This window comes from Carassius auratus, chromosome 8, assembly GCF_003368295.1.
Source record: "Carassius auratus strain Wakin chromosome 8, ASM336829v1, whole genome shotgun sequence".
Lineage (NCBI taxonomy): Eukaryota > Metazoa > Chordata > Actinopteri > Cypriniformes > Cyprinidae > Carassius > Carassius auratus.
The window spans coordinates 18,273,913-18,299,099 of NC_039250.1; the positions used below are offsets into that span (position 1 = coordinate 18,273,913).

Below are 25,187 nucleotides of genomic sequence, written 5' to 3' on the forward strand. Positions count from 1 at the left end.
AACTATGATTACAGTGCAGCATTACCAATCTCAGCTTGTAGGCCTGCCTCACCAGAATCGTGCCTGACGCGGTGTTGGCGCGTTGCTGCTACTGTAGGTGACATAGAGGGAAGCTGCCGACAGACCAGGCTCTTGTCTTCACGACAACAATATCTATACTTCATGTCAAGCATAAATATAAAGCCTACTGATAAAGGACAGCGTCAACAGTATTGACGGCAAAATAGACTATGTTTGACAGGTGCAATATTTGAAAATTGATAATTATTAATTTATTTTTTAAATTACATTTATATCAGAAATGTATGTCAACCTATAGACTTTCAAACATCAAAGTGTCATGAATTAATATGTATTTGTGTACAAAATGACATAAAAACATATTTTCCTATTCTATTTTGTCTGGAAACGCTTCTAACACGTGCGCTTGTTGCGTGAAAAATAGGCGTCGGTTCTATTTCTAGCATGAACACGTTTTCCGTGCGCCTGAGGTTCTTGTCTCAAGCAGGCACGAAAACACGAAAATTTACTTATGTTCCGCGCACAAAATATTGCATTCCGTCATTCGGTACACACGTGCACCGTACCAAAAGCCCTGTACCGAAACGGGTTTAACGGTATGGACCATTTCGGTACAGGGCTTTCGGTACAGTGCACGTTTTGTGTGCAGAACATAGGTACATTTCGTGTTTCCAAACTAACATATTAAGTGGCGGAAGTCTCCTTATTTAGCGAAAATCCCGCCCTGGAGCTGATTCTAAGGCCGGCGACACAAGCCTACTGATAAAAAACACCGTCAACAGTATTGACGGCAAAATAGACTATGTTTGACTGGTGCAATATGCCAGCCAATATGTCACCGGCCTAAGGTTTTCAAAAGGCATCACACGAGTGTGAACATCACTACAACTAGGAAAAAACGATCGTAATTCAAACGCATTTACGGCTTTACGGCATTTAAACAGACCTTTGCTCTTAATTCCGATCGGTCCAAGGCAATCTGACGAAATCTGAGCAGGTCTAAAAACTGAAATTGTCGATGCTGCACTTTACACTTTGGAAATGTTTTATATATATATATATATATATATATATATATATATATATATATATATATATATATATATATATATTAAATATGAGCAGGCCTACAAGCTGGGATTGGTAATGCTGCACTGTTATCATAGTTATTTATTTATATTTTTCATTATATTTTATTATATGATATTGGTTTGAGACTGACAGCATTTTATTTAGGGGAGAACTTTGCAGCAGTATTTTATTTCTTATTCTTTTTTATTTTATATATATTTTATTAAAAAGCAAACAAATTGTTAAAAAATTTTTATAGTAATGAACAACCTGCAGTTTAATGTTTCCATTTCTTTCCCTTACTGTACCGAAAATGAACCGAACCGTGACTTTAAAACCGAGGTACGTACCAAACCGTGATTTTTGCATACCGTTACACCCCTAATATATATATATATATATATATATATATATACATATATATATATATATATATATATATATATATATATATATATAAATGAAGTACAGTAAACAGCTGTTCAATATGTTGAAGACTACACATCCTCTCTAGAGAAAAATTGGGTTTCTGTTTCACGTTTTCTTGCCTTTCTGGCCTTGTGAAAAAATAGATGCGCTCAATTGTATTGAAAGTGCATTTGTAGTGTACTTCAAATCTTAAAAGTATATATATAAACTGTCCTTGCTATTAAATGTACTTGCAGAAAATACTGTTACTGCAGTGGTTTTATTATAAACAGTGTGTTGTTCAATATTATATTTTATGTATATTAAATGTTTTAAATTGAAATGCCATCATTAAAAATGTGTAAATACAAATACATTTAAATGCACAGCATGCAAGTGTTAATAAAAATACTTGTTTTGGTTGAAAATTGATAAACAATTGGTTATTGTGCAAGTACATATCAGTTTTCAAAATTATGTTCTTACGTATTATGCAAAGCTAAAATACTATCTGTGCAACCAAGTGATTTATACTTTATGATCAGTTCTTTTTAAAAAACAATGTCTTCTTAAAAGGGGAAAATACAAATAAAATTGATACTAGGGCGAAGATGAATAAGTGTAGAATTATGTGAGAATGATTAGCTAATGTTGAGCAAGAAACCTTGAGAAACAACTGCTATATTTGCCCCAATCACTCTTTTATGTCCACTAGCAGTGTTGAAGAAGAAATCCAAATCTGTAGTGGAATGCATGTTAAAACTCCTGCCAAGATTGGCCGCGTGCAGCTGTGGAAACCGAGAGCAGTTTGGCATCTCTCACCTGATGCTACAGTGAGATGCAGAGAGTAGAAAACTGTCAGACAACGTTTGGCTGCTCAGCTGTCACCTCGGCATTCCTGAGCTGGGCTTACTGACAAAAAGAGACAGACACATAACAGAGACAAAGAGACAGAACACAAGAAAGCACAAGAGGGAGAAAGACACGAGGGGAAAAACAGAGACAGACTCCCTGTGGACTCAGGTAATAGGCTGTCTCTCCAAATGACCATCAGAGTTCACTTCACATTGTGATGATTGCAGGTGAAGGATCGGCAAAGAGAGAGCGAGGGAAAGATGGAGCTCTTATTCAGATTGAAATGTCACTCGGGAAAGGACATATGCTAATTCAGATGTTTTGTGCATTTAGTAAGTGCTATTTAAAACAGCTTCACACTGTGCTTTGTGTTGTCAAGTTCAAACATAACTATGCAGTCACAACAAAGAAAAAAAAAAGAGTCCCAGAGGAAAAGCTGATCGCGTGGAGTTTGCTTTTTCACAGCTCTGGATATATAATGGAGTTATCATGTAACACTGGAGTATCAGCTTCTCCAATGCGTCTCGTAAAATTATGGGGAGAAATCGAAATAGACACAAATGAGACCATAGTTGACATGCAGTAAGAGTAAACAGATACAAAATGAATGCGGAAAGTATAATAGCATTCTTTTTTTTAGTATATGTTAAGTCTGTTGTTTGGTTAAAACGTTGAAGTTTTCTTCAGAAACTCTAGACACTTGTAAAATTTCATTTTTTAAATTTATTTTATTTTTTATTTATTTAGGAGAAACATCAGAGAGAGCAGATGTCTCCATTTGAGAAACAATTGGGATATTAAGGAGATGATATTTGTGATTTTTCTTCCCCGTGGGATGCCGCTTACTCTTGTGGTTTCTGGAGTGTTAAAATCATTATTGGCATCACAGACACAAATTATAAAAGGTCATCAGTCATCCATGCTCTGCTGATTTTTATGACTTTTTATGACCTTTCATGTCTATTATAATTTGGCTAAAAGTAACTGATTTTCCATCTTTAGACACCATTTTTAAATAATGCCATGACAGAGACCCTGCAGATCACGTTTAATTACAGTTATCCAAAATATTTTGAAAGGTGTTGGTACGCCAATTGTATATTAAGTTGTAGGGTCAATAATTTGACGCCTATTTGTCTGGATATGTTAATTAATTAATTAATTATATATATATATATATATATATATATATATATATATATATATATATATATATGTATATATATATATATATATATATGACTGATATGTATTTTCACAAAATAATGAGTAATATGTGGCAACATAACGTGACATTTTTTGAGTCATTAAATTGAAAAAATCAACATGTTTTATGTCATTGGCCCTTTAATATTTCACATTTTCAGTCTGTCTGCAGTACTTTCTTGTGACTTTAAATGATTAACTGGAATGATAAATCTGATTAGGTTTCCAGTCCTTTGCAAATGTCTTTAAATGTATAACCAACTTCATTTGCTCTTTGACATTTTTTTTTTTTTTTTTTTTTTTACTGTGGTCTGTTCATTTTAGTTAGGATAATTCACGCCATGCTATATGTCCGTCTAACCGTAGAGAGAGTCCTTGACACTTGGTCAGCAGGTGGAGTGATGTTTAACATGCACTGTTCCATGTTAGTGATCTAATGTGATTTAGGGACTGTCTGAAGACATATGCCATCTTGCATCACATCTCCACATGTGCACATGTCCACACATAACCCATCCGCCTCAGAAACCACTGTGTGACAGTGGAGCTCATGGTATGATAAAAATCAGACTGACACAGCTTAAATACTCCAATGATCCACATTCCCCAACAGAAAAGAGGACTTGGTGCCCCCCGCTAGTATGCAGGTGTGTGAATCACATGGAATGATTGAGAATTTTTAATTCTGGATTAAAGCTCCCGACAGAGACAGTTTGAAGGGAGAACCACAGGGAGAGGCTGGCTAATTTTCAATTTTGACAAGAGAAAGTTTCATGCACTCATTGCTGAGGTTTTTTTTTTTTCTGTCTCTAATTCAGTTCAAGATTGCTTTGACAGCTAGTATTCACAAAACTTCCAGTAAAACAGAAAAAGTTTGATTGCACTGGGTTCAGTTTAATCTGCAGTTTATGCGGTTTTTGAGATATGGTTCTTTTGAGATGAATGGCTACATTTGGAAGCAAACAGTAACCATGAAATGACTTTTACATAATTGCATAATAAATGCTTTTAAATTGAAACCTGCTGCATACTCTGTCATCAAAGAACAAAAGAAAAAGAGAAATCAATCTCTGCTCTTTGCTGATTATTTTTTTAGCTTGAATAAAAATGAATCTATATTCAATTTACAGCTTGTGAAGAAGTTCACAAATGAAAAGTTATATTTCAAAGCTCATTAAATGTTAAAAATAATGGCTTTCAATTATTCATTTATTTTGAATTGCTGTTAATATCTCAAATTTAGTAAAAAAAAAAATAATAATCGTGATTAATTACAGATTTTTGTTTAAATTTATTGACCGCTCTAATTTAAATACATGAAATATGTTTGAAAACAAATTAAATTAAAGTATATTTTAGTTTAGCTAGATTTTTGTCAGCACAGTCAGTAGAACACGTTGGGCTAAATTTCAAAGACTAGCGAAGTCATTATGAAATTGCATGAAAAGATGCATTTAAAGGTATAGTTCACTCAAAAATGAAAATTATGTCATTAATGACTTACCCTCATGTTGTTCCAAACCCGTAAGACCTCTGTTCATCTTCGGAACACAGTTTTAGATATTGTAGATTTAGTCCAAGAGCTTTCTGTCCCTCCATTGAAAGTGTGTGTACGGTCTACTGTCCATGTCCAGAAAGGTAATAAAAACATCTTCAAAGTAGTCCATGTGATTTCATAGCGTCAGTTAGAATTTCTTGAAGCATCGAAAATACATTTTGATTCAAAAATAACAAAAACTACTACTTTATTCAGCATTGTCTTCTCTTCCGGGGTCTGTTGTAAGCGTGTTCACTGCAGTGTAGTGATATCTGGTATGCGAAAAAATTATTCGATTTAACCGGTTCTTCTTAGTGAACCGGTTGAACCAGTTCACCAAAACGAACTGAATCGTTTGAAACGGTTTGCGTCTCCAATAAGCATTAATCCACAATTTACTTTAAAAAAAAAGAATGTGCCTGACACTCCCTCGGAGTGAAAATAAACCAATTTCCCGGAATAATTCATTTACTCAAACAGTACACTGACTGCTGTGAAGAGAGAACTGAAGATGAACACAGAGCCGAGCCAAATAACAAGTCAAGAACCGGTTGCATCAGTTTTGGTATCACCAGTAGTGATGGGAAGTTCGGTTCTTTTCGGTGAACCAGTTCTTTTGGACAGTTCGATTCAATAAACCGGTTGAAAAAAAAACAACTGTTCACCGGTTCTTTTGTGCTGAACGTATGGCATCATTTGCGATGATTGCCCTTGATTCAAGCCTTTGGTTTACCTGGGCTCAAAACATTAGCACAGAATCAGTTCAGAATCAATCACCGAAAGAACCAGTTCGTTTCAGAACCGCTGTGTGTCAGTCTGCTTCATGCTGAATCACACATGCGCAGTATGAGAACAGCTCCTCAGTTCTTGAATCGGACGCGTCCGACAGAAATGGTTCATGACTTGAAAATGAGTCAATCTTTCGTCCGTTATTTGGCTCGGCTCGGTGTTCATCTTCAGTTCTCTCTTCACAGCAGTTCTGTCAGTGTACTGTTTGAGTAAATGAATTGCTCTGGGATATTAGTTTATTTTGACTCAGAGGGAGTGTCAGCCACGTTAAAAAAAGTTAACGGCTTAAGTCATTTGTGGATTGACGCCTATTGGAGACGCGGACCGTTTCAAACCATTAAGTTCGGTTTGGTGAACTGGTTCAACTGGTTCACTAAGAAGAACTGGTTAAATCGAATTATTTGTTTGCAAACCGGATATCACTACACTGCAGTGAACGCACTCACAATAGACCCGGAAGAGGAGACAATGTTGAATAAAGTCTATTTTCGATGCTTCAAGAAATTCTAACTGACGCCATGATGTCACATGGACTACTTTGAAGATGTTTTTATTACCTTTCTTGACATGGACAGTATACCGTACACACACTTTCAATGGAGGGACAGAAAGCTCTTGGACTAAATCTAAAATATCTTAAACTGTGTTCTGAAGATGAACAGAGGTCTTACGGAGTTGGAACGACATGAGGGTGAGTCATTAATGACTTAATTTAAAATTTTGGGTGAACTATCCCTTTAAGCCTTAATTAATTGGGATAAACAGTTCAATTAATTGCATTTAATAAATTGAAACTACTATGCTTTTATTTAATTTTATTTAAGTAACATTTAACAGTGAAGTATCTGAAAACATTACATCTGTTTCACACTTAAGTATATACTTTTGGAAGAATATTTAAAGTACTCCTTTTAAGTATAAAATGTACTTCTTTTTCACAAGGGACATTTTATAACTTTTTAAAACAAAATGTGAAATGTCGAGCACCCAATAGTAGTTCAGCTAACTGGCTAAAGCTACCAGAAAAACATGAGGTGCATTTGAAACATCTTTTCTTGCAGATGGAAAAAGGCAACTGCTTTTGTGAAGTAAAAAATTAAGTTCTCAATTTGGTATGACACTATCCTCTAAAATGTATAAAGTCTAATTATGTAACCCACAATACAATGCACTCTACTTGACCTTCCATTTTCAATGTGATGAATAAATTGTGAGCGATACTAGTTGAGATTATTGTTTTTTTTGCTCATTATTTTATCGGACAGCATTGTTAAATTGAATTAAAATGCAAAACTCCCCCCGCTGATAATAGGATGCCAATCACTGCACTAAACATACAGCATAATGAGGTCATGTGACAACAATGTAGCATGCAAATGCCATGTAGCATTTATTTTCATTGCAAATTAATGTGTAAAGAGGTTAAAGGTCAGAGGTCATACAGTATGTATAATGCTAAACATGATTTTAATAGCCTGATTGTTTTTGTTTTGTTTTTAGGTGAGGATTTTTATGAGCCATCTCCTTACGAACCCATGACGCCTCACCGACATTCAGATGCATTTCGCCTGGCGTCGATCATCTCAGGTAAACACCAACATTTTCATTACAATCTTTTTTTGTATTATGTGGAACAGCCCTGTACATTCTTGCAATACACTCCACTGTTTGTAATTGATATTGGCTTTTTTTTTTACATTGTCCTCTCTTCTATGAAAATCCAGCCCTAAATGAATTATGTTCTAAGACCACTAAAATAAGTTTTTTTTTACTCTCATAAGTTCTTTTAGCTCAATCCAAACTATGTACAAGGTAGGGGTGTAACGGTTCACAAAATTCACGGTTCGGTTCGGTTCAATACACTGATGTCACGGTTCGGTTCGGTACGGTTCGGTACGTTTTAGATACAGCAAAAAGAAAAAATTGGCAGATAAATTTCCTTGATTTTTTAAAAAATGTTTTATTTATTAAAACTAACAAAGTATGTGTTTTTTTTACATTGAACAATGATGGAGCTATTCTTTACCCATCTTCTATGGTGTTTTCTTAGCAGCATACTGTATAAAACAAAAATAGCTCCTTATAATTTTTTTTTTTAAAAATTAAATGTAATATTGTTGTAGTGGTTATGAACAAATACAAAGATGTAACTCTTTTTATATGGAACTCTATAACTCTTTATATTTAGTGTGTTTAGTGGGCTTATGTTTTTTGGAACAAAGCAGGAATTACGGTCTGTCTGAAATGGGCTCGTGAAGGAATATTGTAATGGGGCTCAATTACATTAAGCATGTTCTTAAAACCTGCGTTTTCCACTACAGAGTAAGGTCTCATATCCGCGGCTATAACGTAAATGCACCATTCGCTGCGGTGATGTCCGTATACGGAGCCGGGACGTCACCTGTAGGAGAAAAAAAAGCAATCCGTGGCGACGGTTTTGCAATCCGTCCCCTCAGTTTATAAACCGTACTCACGAATTCATAAACTGTTCACTCGATTTAACAAATCGTGCCCACGGATTAACAAACCGTGCCCACGAATTTCCAATCCGTGCACTTAGATTTTGTAAACAGTACCCTCGGTTTTTGAATCCGTACCCACGAATTCATAATCCGTGCGCACGCTTTCGCAATCCGTTCCCTCGGATTTGTAAACCGTACTCACGGATTCATGCAGCAAACTCCTACGTGTTAACATACAGTTTTATTGAATATTATTATGTGGAATAGGTTTACAGCAAAGTGTCTTAAGTGATTCTCTATCAAGTGTAGTACGAGGTGGAATACAAAGATTTAATAAGAAAGATGCGCATTAAAATCTTGTTCAATTGCTGATAATCTATAATAGCACTTGATTATTATTGTGCAATAAACCTGGCATTGTGACTGACTCTGGAGTAATTTTTTCCTCTTTTGTAAGTTATTTTGGATAAAAGATTCTTATGCATAACCTGTTTAATAATATATAATAATGATACAAATAAAAATAAAGTTATTTTTTATAATTTTAATTTGTAGGCTAAATAAATGAGTACAAGACAGTAAAAATATTTGTCATAAAATAATTTGTGAATTGCTTTATTTTTAATTAACCTTTGGACAGTTTTGGAAATGCTTGTGTACAATTCTTTCTTAACATGAAGACTTATTTTTGTGATTTTATTATACTAAGCTCCACCCACCTCACCCCACCTGCCGGAGTTAGATGCATGTTTCACTGTTAAGTGTAAAATGCGTGTCAGTTTTCAAATCCGAGGGAACGGATTGCGAAAGCGTGCGCACGGATTATGAATTCGTGGGTACGGATTCAAAAACCGAGGGTACGGTTTACACAATCTAAACGCACGGACTGGGAATTCGTGGGCACGGTTTGTTAATCCTGGGTACTATTGGTTAAACCGAGTGAACAGTTTATTAATTCATGAGCACGGTTTATAAACTGAGGGGACGGATTGCAAAACCGTCGCCACGGATTGATGTTTTTTCTCTCCTACAGGTGACGTGCGGGGCTCCGTACCGAGCCTTCAGCGCGTACTGAGTGAGCGAGCGCCTGACTGAGTAGCCTAACATAAACATATAAGTTGGTGTTTTTTTTTCTTCGGGGGTGTCAGGGGCATTGCCTGTTACGTCGTTTGGGTTATTGGGCTACCTTGTTGAACGCATAACATTATATTTCACACACCTTTTTTATTTTCCAAATTTAATTAATTAGTCCAACGAACCGTTCGGTACATAATGCGTACCGCGTACCGAACCGAAAGCCTCGTACCGAACGGTTCAATACGAATACGCGTATCGTTACACCCCTAGTACAAGGTGAAATGAAGATAAATTAGTCTTTTTCCTTTCTAGGAAAAAGAAACAGGAGCAAGTGATTATTCCAGTAAAATAAAAACCACTTTCGGCATTTGTCACCTTGCCATGAGTTTAATGTTTAATTCACCGACAGCAGTCATTACAGACAGTAGAGGACAGAAATATTGCCTCCAATCCATTATCAGAGCCTCACAGAGCCTGGGACAACCAAAATAACTCATTTTTATTCAGAATGATAAATCTCATGTGCACAACAGAAAGCAGTGGATTCAACAGGGTTGTCAGATCAATCTTTTTGCCAATTTGTTACATAATGCCACTTTTGTGTCTTGAAAGGCCTGCTCTGAGTTGCAGCTGAGGTTTAGAGTTTGCATATTTTCCTCCTTTCTGTATACAAAATAAAAACATCGCAGCTGGGAAATGTGGACACACAAACAACCTCCGTTAGCTGCTGGTGTAAACATTAGGTGACCGTGTAATTCCACTAAGAGGTGAGTTAAGTAGCATTTTATGTCTGTTGCATATTTGTATGCATTGTTAGGGTTGTTCAATCTTCACTTGATTAAATATGACAACATAAAGGGGGAAAATGAGTTTTGGATTAAATGGAGACTAGTAGTTAGTAGATAGTTCACCCAAAACTGAACAATCTATTATCATTTACTCACCGTTACACTTTTCCAAAACATTTTTGGATTAACTATTTCTTCATATCAAATCAAGACAGTGTCCAAATGCTGTGGCTTCTTTGTAATTAAACCTTTAAAATCCTTTTTTTTAAAGGAGGTCAGAGATACGTCTCATTACGTTTCACTGACAGCCCTCTCAGATTGAGATGGCACCATTTGATTTGATGTGACAGCCCAAGTCATTATTCCAGACCGGCTGTGTCTGTTCATTTACTGCAGAGGGTGAGAGGAACAAGTGGACCGCAGCACTAACACTGACAAATTGAGGGTGAAGCTGACGGACCCTCTCAGCCCGTATCCGTTCCCTGGCGGGAATCTCTCCCGATCTCTCCCAAGAAGTGGAACAGCCCTGTGTGCCATATTTAGGATCAGGCAACATTAATTACCATCCCTCTGTGGTCCGGCTGCTGCGATACAAATTCTTGGATTCATAACATGGGGAGAGCTACTGATGTTTCTCTGTAGTTAGAAAGTTGATAGTATTGGCAAAGAAAAAACCTTAAACACACATGGGGATTTCAATAAGAATTTTGTTAAAGTTAACATTCTGAGATACAAAGTCAAATTACAAGAGACAATTGCAAGATGTAGTTATACTACGATTTCACAATTAGGAGAATTAGGAGTGTACGCAGGTTGTGCACCCACCTAGTGCATATTACTAATGCACCCTTTAAATAAATAAAAAAAAACACTATCTTTGACTTTAGACCAGGTTTTAGTTGGTCAATGGTGCAGTTGTTTTCAATTGCCTCAAAATAGCAACTTGCCAACAATGCACCTGAACAAACCTCATTTTCAAACCAGCATGCCCATGGGTGAACAGATGGGCACAAGTGCGTTTGCCATTTAAACACTGTGGCACTGGACATGAAAATGATAACTGCATTAGGCTGAATCTAGCAAAAGACACTGATAGAGCCAATAAGGTTACATTGGGATTTATAGTCACAATTACATGAAAAATAAAATAATAATAATAATTTAAAAGACACATTGTGATTTTACACACTGGTTTGTTAATCACATTTTGATATATTAAGTCAAATTACCCTAATTAAATTCTAAATTGTTAAATATAAATAAAAGTCAATTAATATTGAGAAATTACAAGGAAGAAAAAATAATTGTGAATTTTGGGAATGCACATTGAAATATAAAGAAACGATACATAGATCTAATATTGCCATTACCTTATTAATTTAGTTACGTATTTATTTATTTGTCAGGTAGCAGAATCGGACTTCTGTACAGTGAAATACTACTAAACAAATCATATCAAAAGACAAATTTTCAGTTGAATGTCCCATAATACTTTGAATTATACAGATTTGCTGTGTGGAATACACCTGTAAACATTCCTTCCGCAAAGGCCAACAGTTCAGGATCTCAGAGCGCCTCTTCACGTTGTGGTTCACATTCTGTGTTCAATGTGATAGATATCTGGCGAGGGTGTAAAATATTTGTCTGCCTGAAATATGACACAGCTTTTTATGACATGACATAAGACTCTCTTCATGGGTCATTTCAGGTGGCGATGAGGACTCTATTAACAGGAGAATCTTCTCTCCAGCTTGTTCACTTTCTTTTTCATTTCTTTTGACAAATCCCTCAAGCTTGGCAAGCAGAAACACTTTCAGACAGAATCAGCCACTAGAAAAAGAAAAGCAGATAAACAGAAGAATAGAAAAAAAGCAGAATATAAATTAACTGAACCCTTTCAGGCACAGTGGTCTGTGAGAAATTGCTTGTTATTTTTTATCTTTAGAGTTTAAAGTAGGAAACTTTATATTTTGTGACATTTAGTTTCTTTTAAGTTGGGCACACACAGCCTCTTTGAGCTTCTGAAAAATAAATAAATAAATAAACTATTTATCTATGTGTTATTAATGAAAACTTGTTGAACAATCAGAATCGATCAGAATTTTTTTTTTGTTTTGTTTTGTTTTTTTTTGAGAAAATAGGTGGTTTTGGATAACAACCACTGTGGATATAAAAGAAAAACCAAATCATAATGCAAAATGTTGGTACGTATTCTGTGTTTGATCAACATTAGCATAGTCAAACATGTCTGATTTATATTTAACACACATTTGAAAGATATTTCAGTCAGTGCACAAAATATAGCAAATGTAGTGTTTTAGACTAAGAAACCACTTCAAAAATGCCTGCATAATTAAATCCTACATCATGGATTTTAGTTTGAAAGCTTGCTACCCATTCAACCCCATAACATTGAATGTTTGAAAGAATTTCAGTGACTGAGTCTGAAAGGGTATTTGCAAAATAGCGGAAAAGAGATTATGGTGGCATGAGAGTATAATCTCTGCAGGTTGAGTTTTTTATACTGATAGTGGCTTCTAGATTTACACTAGCTCCGGATCAGATCTTCTGTGTCAATAAAACAGTGTTTGGACTGACAGATTGAATGATGGCAGTCTCTTTCATAACCATTCCTTGCATTTAGTGGCTCAGTGTAGTGTTTATTTGCTGCTCTGTGTTATAATGGAGGTCCACTCTTATAGTCACTGCCAACCATTACTGTCACAACAGGCCGAAGAAGTAGGCAATAATAGTACGAGTAATAAAAGCGAGACTTTATGAGCTTTCTGCTCATATTCAGAACATGCAGTTACTAAGTGCACACAAATACACACACACACACATACTGTATGTGTGTAAAGGGAATTGGAGCAATGCATGAGTGAGATTGTTGATTTCATGATATGAAAAATGTACAGAAATTTAGATATTACTGTTTGTTGTTAAGTTTGTGTTGCAATTGGATATTTGATACAATTTACATGTTAAATGCACCTTATCATTTTTGGGATACACTTTGTCCATATCGCCCCAAGCATTTTTCTATTCTGAGTTCAACACTGGAAATGATTGGGTGTATTTGCCAGGCTAAGTCCTTAGGGGAGATGAAGCGATAGCTACATGCAGCGATGCTCTGAGACAGCATGCAGAGCCAATGATAGCACTGAGTTCCTCACACCTGGCAGTGAAAGCTTTCTAGAGATTTCTGGCTGAAATTAGAAAAGACTATATGTTCAGTTCCTGCAGCTCAAACAATGCTGACTATCCAGCTTACAAAAGGTTGATTTGAAATTCAGTATATACATATATTTAAATGTATAATTAAGAAACCATTAAAAACATCAGTAATATCAGTGACAATATGAGCAATGAAGATTTTTGTATATATATATATATATGCATCTGATCTGATCAGACTATAATCATATAAACACCAAATATATTTAAGTAAATTAAAAACTTTTTCGACATGGTTAGAAAATTGCCATGCATTTTTTTTAGAACCATTATTACAATTATTACAATAATATTATTACAATTAAAAAAATCCCTTTTTAATTTTAATATTATTATCCTATTTAAAAAAAAAAAGACAATTTTCTCACCATGCTCACATAAGCTACATGCATTTGATCAAAAATACAGTAAAAACAATAATATTGAAATTTAATAATTTAATAAATATTTTAAATAGTATAGTATACATTAAGGGGGTTCTACTCTCAAAAATGATGTATTTTACATGGAGTTCTTGACTACCATATTAAATGTACATTTAAATAATTAATATTTCATGACTGAAAAGTCAATATTTTGATGACCTCTTCAAAAAACTGAAGAAATGTGTATTACACTTCATGCATATATTGCTACAGAACATTGCATTTTATGAGAGCAAAAGCGTTCTGACAAACTTGTGCAAAACTGTAAAGATTTTTACAAGTTAGAGTGTAAAACATAACCTTCAGCCACTGAGACCAATTCCTTCTTTCTCGCCCCCTTCATTCCGTTCAAAGGAAACACACCCAATGCAACCTTAGTTCAAGACATTGTTATCTTCCTTCTTCCTATTACCTTACGCATATATTGTTTCTTTTCCCTTTACTGCTGGCTATATTAACTGTACAAGCACATTTGAAATTCATACTTCACTGTTGCCTTTGTGCCCCTTCAAGGGAGAAATGTAATGAGACTTTGTTTACCATGTGACATCCCTGTCAGTAGGGAATGAGATATGGTCGGCGTTAAACAAACAAGCGGTCATAGCCACTGATTATTAAACCCACAACAAGACAGTGCCTTTGCGATCCGTGTTGATGGCTAAAGTTAGAAACTAAACAGTTTTAGACTTCAGAAGTGTCCACACAGAATCAGATGAGCCACATAATGAGAAATGAAATTTTCCTAGATGTTTAGGGATAAAAGAGATCATTACTGTAACTTTCAGCAGTCAGAAACTCCTCTCCAGTAAAAAAATAAAAAAATAAAAATAAAATTCACAGCAAAAGCAACTCATTCTGTACTTCTGCAACAGATGAATCCATTTAAATGCAAAACCACTTAAGACCTTAAACTTTTTTAGTGTAGCACATATTGACATATATTTGTTACTGTAACGGAGTACAAACCTCCTAATCACGCAAAGAAGGAGGCGGGAACCGGTGAACATTCAAATCAAACTTTTAATACCAAAATAAACACAAAACAGCGCGACAGCCCCTCATGGACGACTGTCACGCAAAAACAAAACCAAAACACAAAATAAAGTTCAGGCCTGGTTCTCTCTTGTCCTTCACTGTCGTCACTCCTCTTTTGTATCCTTCCAATCTCCTCTGTGGGACTCGAGACCGGTGGGTCGAGCAGGTGTCGCTCATTTCCCAATCACTCCACCGGCCTCGCACCGTTCCCAAATAAATAAACAAACTCTTTGATGGCCTAAAAATTTATTTTTTGGGGTGAACTGTTCCCTTAAAGCATTGCCTAAAGTTAAACAATTGGACCTTATTATAAAGTGGTGATCATGCATTTTTCGAATTGGATAAAAAATAATAAAAGCTATTAAATTCCTCAGGTCAAAAAGATGGAATAAAATGGTCATAAAAAGCATATTATGAGTCTTTTGTTGCAGAGTTGTTTTACTAATATTATAAGTGAACCTCGGGGACTCATTCTGTACAGCAGACTGAAAAAGTTTGGATCTCTCTTTCTATCGCTTCATCTCTCTCTTCCTCTCTCTCCCAATAAGTATTATAACAGAAGGAGATAATGATTAATGAGAAGTAAAGAAAGGTCTCCCATTCTCCTCGCAGCAACAGTAGAAGCTAAAGACTTTCTAACGAGCTCACGCACCTCAGAGTAGATTACATCTAAACTGTGGCACTTGTCCTAATTGCAATCAACACAGGCAGTGCCAAGAGCAGTGAATAACCCAGACTGAACCTGCTGTCCCTTCAGCCGTCCATTACACAAAACACTATATTATTCACATTATTTTTTATAATCTAAAGAACATAAGAATCTAAAGGTTCTTCAGATGTTAAAGGTTCTTTATGGAACCATTTCGACAAAAAGGTTCTTCTATGGCATCATGAAGCACCTACAGTAGTAGATACTAGGGATAGGCCGATATCAAATTTTCATGTTGAGATTAATTTCTAATGTATTTATAAAGGTATACGGTATTATTGCAATATTGAAATTTAGTTTATAAAAGTAGTCATAATACAGTATAACAGGTTTAATAACTTTTTTTCTTATAACAAAAATAACTATACGATAAAACAATACAGAAAAATATATATTGTTAAAGTTACACAGATTAAAGTGCCAAAGAACTATAAAGACCAATCGGTATCACTTTACAATAAGATCTCATTAGTTAACTTTAGTTAATAATGCATTCACTATGAGAAATAGTTACATTTGCTACAGAAGTTATTAAACTTTGTTAAAAAATACAACTCTTAGTTCATGTTAGCTCATTAAATAACAGTTGCAATTTTTGATTTTAACAAAGTGTTATATATTGGAATACTTAAGATTAATAAATGTTCAGAAGAATTTTTCATTGGCAGTTTATGTTAACTAATGAATTAACTATTGTTAACTAATGAAGCCCTAATGTAAAGTGTGAACGAACAATAAATGATCAAAACACTTTCACAATATCAACAATATAATAAACAATATCTAGGGTATGTTGTAATCCAGATTAAAATGTAAAAAAAAAAAATGGCTATTTAAATACGTTTTAGAAAGTAAGGCAGCTGCTTTATTTATTGGGTTTCCAGAGTAATGGCTGCTTTTTCTGCAATTTAGCGTCATCTGCTGTCAGAGAGTAAATGAGCTTTCATTAAGCGCGTCTCTCACATGTTCCCCCTTATGCGTCTCATGCGTGCTTGTTTGCATCAGAGCACAAACACGTCTTTTAAGCAGCATACAACATTGTTGTGCATTTTACCAGTTGATGGCAAAGAAAAATATATTTTTTTAATATTTTTAAAATGCATTTCAAATTCTGAATAATTTGTAATGTATAATTATTTAAAGTATTTAGAAGTGCCCACGATTACAATACCATGCATATTCATTACCGTGAAATATCGCATTATCGAATACCGGCACATGTCTATTAGATACTATTTGCTTGGCACATTAAATACACCCATATGATACCTTAAAAACTCAGACTATCGCTATTGTACTGGTTATATTAGACAGAAATTGTGTACTGTGAGCTACCAGCAGGGTATACTGGTAACAATTTGTTTTACAGGCTGTGCTTCATCCAGTATTCTTGCTGAAAAGGAAGAAAAGAAAGAAAAAAACTGTAAATCCTTTTTATTCCTTTGTCACTTTCACTTTTTGTTTATCTGACTGTGGAGTTTTTGTGACTCAAATGGTCCTCTGCAGATGTCAAGAACAGGTTTATGGTTCTCTATTTCTTTCAAATTCAGTGTCTTATTTGATTTGAATTTCTAAAACCTTTTGGTTGAATTCACACTTGCACCACTATTGTTTTGGACTCTGGGCCACTGCAAATCCCTGTCTATAATATTGCAAAATATCTGAACATCTCCCAGTATCTTGTTCTGTTTGCTTCTGTTTAGTTCCTATTCCTTCTTTAGCCAAGCAAATGTTTGTGCATGCAGAGTGCAGTCTGTGCTGCAGCATCCTCTGACCTCCAGACGCTGGACGGATTTTTTTTTATTTTTTTTTATGTACATTCTCACCAACCAATTTCATACCTCATTTACGGCTTCTTCCTCCACTGTGATACACACCTAAAATTGCTCTCTTACAACACACACACACAGACTCACACATACAGGACAAAAGAGCATGAGGACTACTGAATCAAATTTAGAAACACTCTAAAACCACACAGTATTTTTAGATCCGGGTAACCTTTGCTTGCCATGCATTCAGATCGTTGCAAATGGCTTTTGTCGACTGAGAGCAAGAACTTTTAAATTTATTATTATGGAAACATAAGATTGCACCAATTACAGGATGCTTTTACAACATTGTCATCTCACTCTAAATAGCCACAGATTGCATTGCAAAATAATGTTCTTAGTTGAAATTTTTATTGTATTGTCTTCTGGGAAAAATATATAAAAAGAGCACCTATTATGCAAAATTCACTTTTACATTTGAACATAAATTTGTTTTGGCACTGTGTGCACACAACCACCCTATGATGATAAAAATACACCTTTTTTTTTTTTTTTTTAATCCTCATAAATAATAAGTAGTGTCTCAGGCAATCACATAATCAATAACATTTAATGTCACATTTTACAATCCTGCGACTGTTGACGGACATTGACCAGCATGATACGCATGATTTCAGTGCAATAGACATGATCATCTAAACCAAACAGATGTTTTTATTCTTATTTTATTTTTATAGCAGAGTATCTGTGGTACAAGCTGTAAAGGCACAGCTCTATTCTGGAAAAGGGGGCCGGGAGTAGCACTCATTTGCATTTAAAGAGACATGTTTCTGCTTCAACTCATAATAGGCATTTTCAAAATGATATAATAGATGAGCTTTGGGGTATTTTGAGCTGAAACTTCACAGACACATTCTGGGGACACCTGAGACTTATTATATATTGTAGGGGAATAAAAGGTGCCCTTAAAAAAAAGTGTATATACATATATATATATATATATATATATATATATATATATATATATATATTGCTGTTACTTGTGAGGTATTTGGTGGTGGCTGTATTTTCACATTTCAAATTCAAATTCAGAGTAAATCAGTAGATCTACTTCTGAAGTTTTTGGTCCTCAGGGAGCTAAACTTTTTAAGCCTAAAAAAGCTTAGGGAGCGAGGTTACCAGGAAGAGATGCTTCACTTGTTCTGAATTGTATTGATTGCATGGAGGAGTCCCTCCTGTATTTAACTGTAGTGATACTTAAGCTTGGAGGCAATCTGTGTTATTTCATGATAAAATATCTGACAGATCCTTTTATTAGTATCAAGCTGGGATGCCGAAGGTGAAATCACGAGTCCAGATCTCCATAAAGTGTATAAATCTGTAACACAGATGAGGCCTGTCTTTAATGAGGAAGGATGTGTTTGATATAAATGTAAATTTCCATGTCTTATTAATGATAAGAATCTGAACATGCGTTATTAATCATTACTTTGTAAATACACTACCTCTGAGCGATGATGTCTTTGAAACCAAGATAACCCCTTCAAACATCAAGATATTTATTAATATCAATCAGTCTCAAAATATCTTCAAAGGACATCATAAAAATCCCTAATGTTTCTCTTAGTCCTTAGATGCCATAACACAAGGTAATTTATATGCCTGCTCCGATTTTATTTACATAAATATTATATTTCCACTCATTTAGAGTAAACAGTTTCGACATTTAGATAATTAGCACTTTATTCATAAGTAACAAAACCATGTTTGGAATGAAATTAATCTTTTAGTCTCCACAAGGGGTCTGATAAACCATCTGTTCTCAAAGTTATACCAGCACCCACTGGGTTTTATTAGTTTCTCTCGCTTCCTCTCTCTCCAATCACCAGAGCTGAGTCTGGAGACACTATTAGGGCAAAATATCAATGCCGACCTTCATACACTTTTAGAGGTCCAGAACTTCCCCACAGTCTCCAGCTGATAGTTCCCCAATCCTCTGAACACTTCATTCAGCTGCCTATAATGCAACACTTATAGACGTCGCACAGCTGGATACATGCCCTTGTTTCCCATTTCTCACTTTTCTTTATCTTGAATGTGGTTATCAGTCGTTTGCACTGTACACTATTACAGTATATACAGTATACACACCACTTGAGGGATCAGTAATCAGTTTAGTTGGGTTTTAGATAATACATTTAAACATCTTTAAGTTTTAGCAAGGGTACAGCCAATGATTCATATCCATTCTTTTGTCACGACCTTGTTCTGTGAAAGGTCAGGATTACGCGAGATTATCCACAGCAAAAGTGTTGTGCCCATGCAAACTCAGGATGAATTTGCACATTTCTGAGCCAGAGGAATTTTGGCAATTATTATTATTTTTTTATGTATACAGACACACCGAGGTTGACAGATGAGCACATTAGGAAGATTTCTGAATGAGAACGCCATAAAAACAGTAACACTGTGAAATAGTATTATGTTTAAAAAACTGCTTTTTAATATATTTTAAAACTAATTGGATTCATTTATTTAAAAAAAAAAAAGAGTTTTTGCTGCTAATGTTGATGTGGAAATCGTGATATGCATGCATAAAATCTGGGATAAAATTATAATAAAATAATCATTCAACAAGGATGCATTTAATTGAATAAAAACAAAACAAAAATAAAGGCAGTACAGATATTCATAATGTTACAAAACAATTATATTTCAAATAAACAATGTTCTTTTGAACCTTCTGTTCAAAAGTTCAACATTCTGTCCTATAAAAACAGTATCATGGCTTTTAAGCTGTGAACACGTTTCAGCATTGATAATAATAAGAACCATTAGTAATTTTGCGTGACACTGAAGACTAGAGTAGGGGTGTCCCTGACTAAGGATTTTCATAGTCGAATCAGAATTTTCGAATCTTGCCATTATTCGACTGATAGTCGAATCATATGTTTGGGGGCGGGGCAAAATACATTACAGTTTTTCTCAGTCGCTTTGGTACATTTCTCGAATAAAACTCACAATTTGCAAAACAGTAAGTGCATTTCTCAAAACAACTCGTACAAATAGCAAAACACCATGGATTACCTGCAAAGCCAGTCTCCTGCTCAAAGTCCTTAGTTAATCGCTCAAAAATAAATATCTTTGTCAATGAGCATGTCAGTGCCATCAGAATGACAAGTCCTTGTGTCATAGTTTATGGATACGACAATCAAATGTGCTTGGCAGTTTATGACAACTAGATTAACCATTTTGCATTTAATGACTTATACAATGAACTAAAGACCCGATGTTTTGGGGGGTAAGACTGTTGCACAGAAAAATATAAAATAAATTTCGAGCAACATGACATTAGCAACTGATAATATAGGAAACATCAGAGAATTGCACATAATCATTTGCATGGATGTACCAAAGCATTTGCAACTTGTTCAAAGAAATGAGAAACTGCTTTTTTGATGTGCACAAGTGACACAATGATGTGAGAATTGAACAGGTAGTTTTGACAACTTCAATTCTGATTTGAGAAATGTACCAAAGTGACTGAGAAAAACTGTAACAAGAGTCAAGTCAGACATTTAACTAACATAATTACTGATGTTAACTCACAGAGAAAATGTGCAACGGGCACCTTGCAGATATAAACGGGGTAAATAATGTTTTATGTTTTGATGAACAGATAGCTAACACTTAACGTCGATGAAATTATAACTTGTAACATTTATTTATTTATTTATTTGTTTTTACAATAGTGTTCTCATTATAACGTTAGCCTAAAACTTTAGCAGTTAATGTTCTGCATTTCTGTTTTGAGCTGCACCCGCTGAAGATGACCAGTAGAGTGATGCATTTGATATCAAGTTTTTAATCAATGGGATTCAACTCATAATTTCATATAGAATACGCTTCATTATTTATACATCATAATGTTAATATTAAGAATTATAGGCTATTTACAAAAAGGGTCCGAATGCACATGAACATATTTGCGGGGCTCTGAATGCATACTGCTTTTGTGTACGAGTTATTCAAGAAAAAATGTGCAGAAACACTGCAGCTTAACTCTAAAATTTCATAGCGTTTTAGTGTTTTACTATATTTTTTATCAAATAAATGCAGCCTTGTTGGGCATTTAAGATAAAAAATGCAATTTGTCTGTGTGTATGTGTGCATGTTAATGTGGTTTTTGAGGACACAAATTTGTATAATGACATGGGTATAACATAGGTATTACAACATGAAGGTGATTTATGGAGACACTTTCGGTTTCCCCATAAATCAAAAGGCTTATAAATCATACAGAATTGTGTTTTTATTTATTTATTTTTATTTTTATCTCTAAATGCACAAAGTTTCCTGTAAGAGGTAGGTTTAGGTGTAGGCTATATAAAATACGGTTTTTACAGTATTAAAACCATAATGTCTATGGAGAGTCCCAATGTGTGTGTGTGTACAGTATGTGTGTGTGACCTACATTATAAGGGGCCAGTGAATACAATGTAGCATGTATTCAGGTTTCGAGTTAGCTGCCCTAGATTATGAGGACATCCAGCTCTCCCATCATTCAAACCACTAAATAAACATTTTTTTTATTATTAAAAATGTATAAATGTTAAGGGTGGAGTTATGGTTAGAGGATATAAAATATAATTTGCTCAGTATATTAAAAAAAAAAACATTACACTTATGGAAAATCCTCATAATTATACATGTACCAACATCTGTGTGTGCGTATTCCAAAAGCGTCCCACTGACTTGGAAACAGATCTAAAGAGTTCATTGTTGTGCTGGAGTTGTCCTATTCATCTGTCAAGGAGAGTATGTGGGACATTGCAACTCATGGTCTCTTTTTTCCCTTTGCACACCCACTCTCAATTCCCCTCTTGCTCTCTTTATATCATTCTCACAAACACCCTTGCGTTCGATCTCACTTATCTTTTCCTGCTCTCCTCTCGTAGGCATACATTCTGGCACAAGTAAAGGCCAGCCACACTGCTCAGATCCCAGCCGCCCATGCAACCCCTGTCTGGACGCCACCAAAGCCTGCAACCTGAATGAAAACTGCAAGCGTCAGCGATCCAACTACATCTCCACCTGCACCCGTGCACAGACCCAGGGCCAGCAGCCCTCACAACCTCAGTCGCAGGAAAGCTGCAACAGAAAGCGCTGCCACAAGGCCTTGCGCCAGTTCTTTGAGCGTGTTGACTCGCAATACAGCTACGGGCTGCTCTTCTGCTCCTGTAAGGACCAGGCCTGTGCTGAAAGAAGGAGACAGACCATTGTACCCTCCTGTTCCTATCAGGACAAGACCAAACCCAACTGTCTTCAGCTGCGCAGCACTTGCCGTCTTGACGTGCACTGCAGGTAAGAAAGCCATTTCATGGTAGTTCTGAATTAAATTGACATTAATTAATTTACTAGATGCTTTTATCTAAAACCAATTACCATAGCTACAAAACAAGTGATTCATCTTAAGAAGGCCATAACATAGTAAGTTACAGTTTCCATAAATCTGTAACTCTTGAATCTTTATTTATAACCATGGCTTCCCCACAAAGTCGCCATGGAAAAGCAACCACAAACTCATTACAGAGAAAATTCCCTTGGATCTGGGGTTATATGGATAGTTCATCCAAAAATGACTTATCTTAATGTCATTCTAAATCCAAATGACTTTCTTTCTTCTGTAGAACATAAAAAGAGAAGAGCTCTTTTACTTGCAATGAATGAGTACAGATGCTTTTAAGCTTGAAAAAAACATGTAAGCAACATATAATTTACTTTTTAAATGTATTTTAAAAGTATACTGAAAATGATTTACAATTCTCTCTCAGTAATTGCTAGTAAATTTCACAAACAATTACAAAATGCTAAGCAACACATTTTGAAGCAGGAAACCTGAAATAGTATTTTTTGTACTTCAATAATATATATATATATTTTTTTTTTGTATTTATGCTGTAAATATATTTAACAGTCTAGCATAACTCGCGTGCCATATTTGATATTATGCATTATAAGTATTAAGTATCTTAGTATAAGTGTTACCAGAAGTCATTATTCACTTAAAATTTTATATATATATATATATATATATATATATATATATATATATATTAACATTGCTTCATAAAATGGCTTACAATTTGCTTTTGTTTTCTTCTTGAAGCTCGAAGGCTCTAGTTCTTTCAAGCTTCAAAAGGACACAAAAGCACAATACAATTATTATAAAATATCAACATCTATTCTTTACACACAACAGCTGTATTGACTTTAGAAGATTTGGAGTGAAGACACTTTAGAGACATCCCTATTCCTTATTCACTTTCATGATATTAAAAAGATTGTCCAGTATGTTGTGCAAAAAAAAAAAAAAAAAAAAAAAAAACTGCCCTCTTAGGTTTGAAGGAAGAAAGAAAGCCATTTGGGTGTGGAAGGTCTTGTGGATGAACTGGTTCTTTAAGTGCTTCGCTCAGGGGCTTTAGTAGTAATGTGCATTGTGCTCAAGGGTTGCTGTGGCTCATGACTCACTCTTTGCTGAACCAGCAACCTTCCAGTTAACTGCTCTGGACCTTAACCATTACAACACCCCAGAAAGCAGACACTACATTTGAATACCTGTTAAATTGAATGTTAAGTTTATATTTGATGTTTGCTTAAGCATACCTTACACTCATTTTCCATTTAATTTTAATGTTGAACACGATGCATTTAATGTTGCTTTAAAAAAGGCCTGCTCTTTCCCTCTACCGTATTCTATTAGTGCCTTGAGCCTTTGCCAGGAAAGTAATTGCGGACATTTTAAGAACCTTCTATTAAACAGAAGAGACTTTCTGCTTAATTGACAAGACAGTGTTCAATTAGGCAGAACCGAACATTAGTACATCACTTTTACTGTGTTTCCCTGTGATTTAACAGCCAACCATTTTATTAACACAAGCTTATCCACTGCCACTTACCACTGGACCATTGCTGGATTACTCTATCAATACCTGTCAAGAAATCAGCCCACACACAAATGATTATAGTCGTGTGTATTTTCTCATTTCAGTATTTCAATTTAAAATGTATTTTAGTTTTAGTATTAGGATGGCCATTGTTTGAAAACCATTAAATGCTTCACAATTGTAAAAGGTTTCACAGTTCAGGGTTTTTTGTTGTTGTTGTTTTTGTTTTTATAATCTTTTATATTTTACAAGATATAAAATCAGAATTTATTTTCTGATTATACTATTCTAATTTGACATTGTAATTCTGAATTCATGTATTATGCAATTCAACCTTTTTTTCCCATAATTTTTTCCTGAAAAGTTTATATATTTGTTGTGCCATGATAATATGTTTTTTTTTTTTCTATGTATTTTAGTTAGTTTCAGAGTCATAATAATTTATTTTATTTAAAATACTTTTTGTTCAACCGTTGGTGCTGAAACACCAAAGGAAAAGAAGCTTGATAATTCACAAACCTGAAAGGGTCATGCATATTATATGCAAATTACAGAAGCGGCATCAAACACGGATTTGCTTTTAGTCTACAGATACCGTGAAGCATCCCGGTGCTAAATCTGTGGCTATGCTGGGAGATGTGGGTAGATGAGTAGTTATCTGTAATTTTCGACTATATAGCAGAAATAACCACATAGTGTGAACAGCTGATATGTCAGAATATTGCATTTCAAAGAAAACTATTCATTCGATTTGATACACATTAATGTCTTTCAAATTCTGAGACAATTTGGTCTTGTTAACATGGCCTTTGGTATTAATGTGCATTTAGCGTTGACTGATTCATTGA

At 34.9% G+C, this 25,187-nt stretch overlaps 1 protein-coding gene across 2 annotated transcripts in view; it reads left to right on the top strand.

The window, feature by feature from the left end:
- The window catches only part of LOC113107469 (GDNF family receptor alpha-2-like), an 82,325-nt gene that overhangs the window by 26,142 nt on the left and 30,996 nt on the right, over positions 1 to 25,187 (top strand). For both annotated transcript variants that reach the window (XM_026270008.1, XM_026270007.1), the window contains exons 3-4: positions 7,388 to 7,474; positions 22,351 to 22,756. In XM_026270008.1, coding sequence (XP_026125793.1) covers positions 7,388 to 7,474; positions 22,351 to 22,756 — 493 coding nt within the window. The remainder of the gene's footprint in view (positions 1 to 7,387; positions 7,475 to 22,350; positions 22,757 to 25,187) is intronic.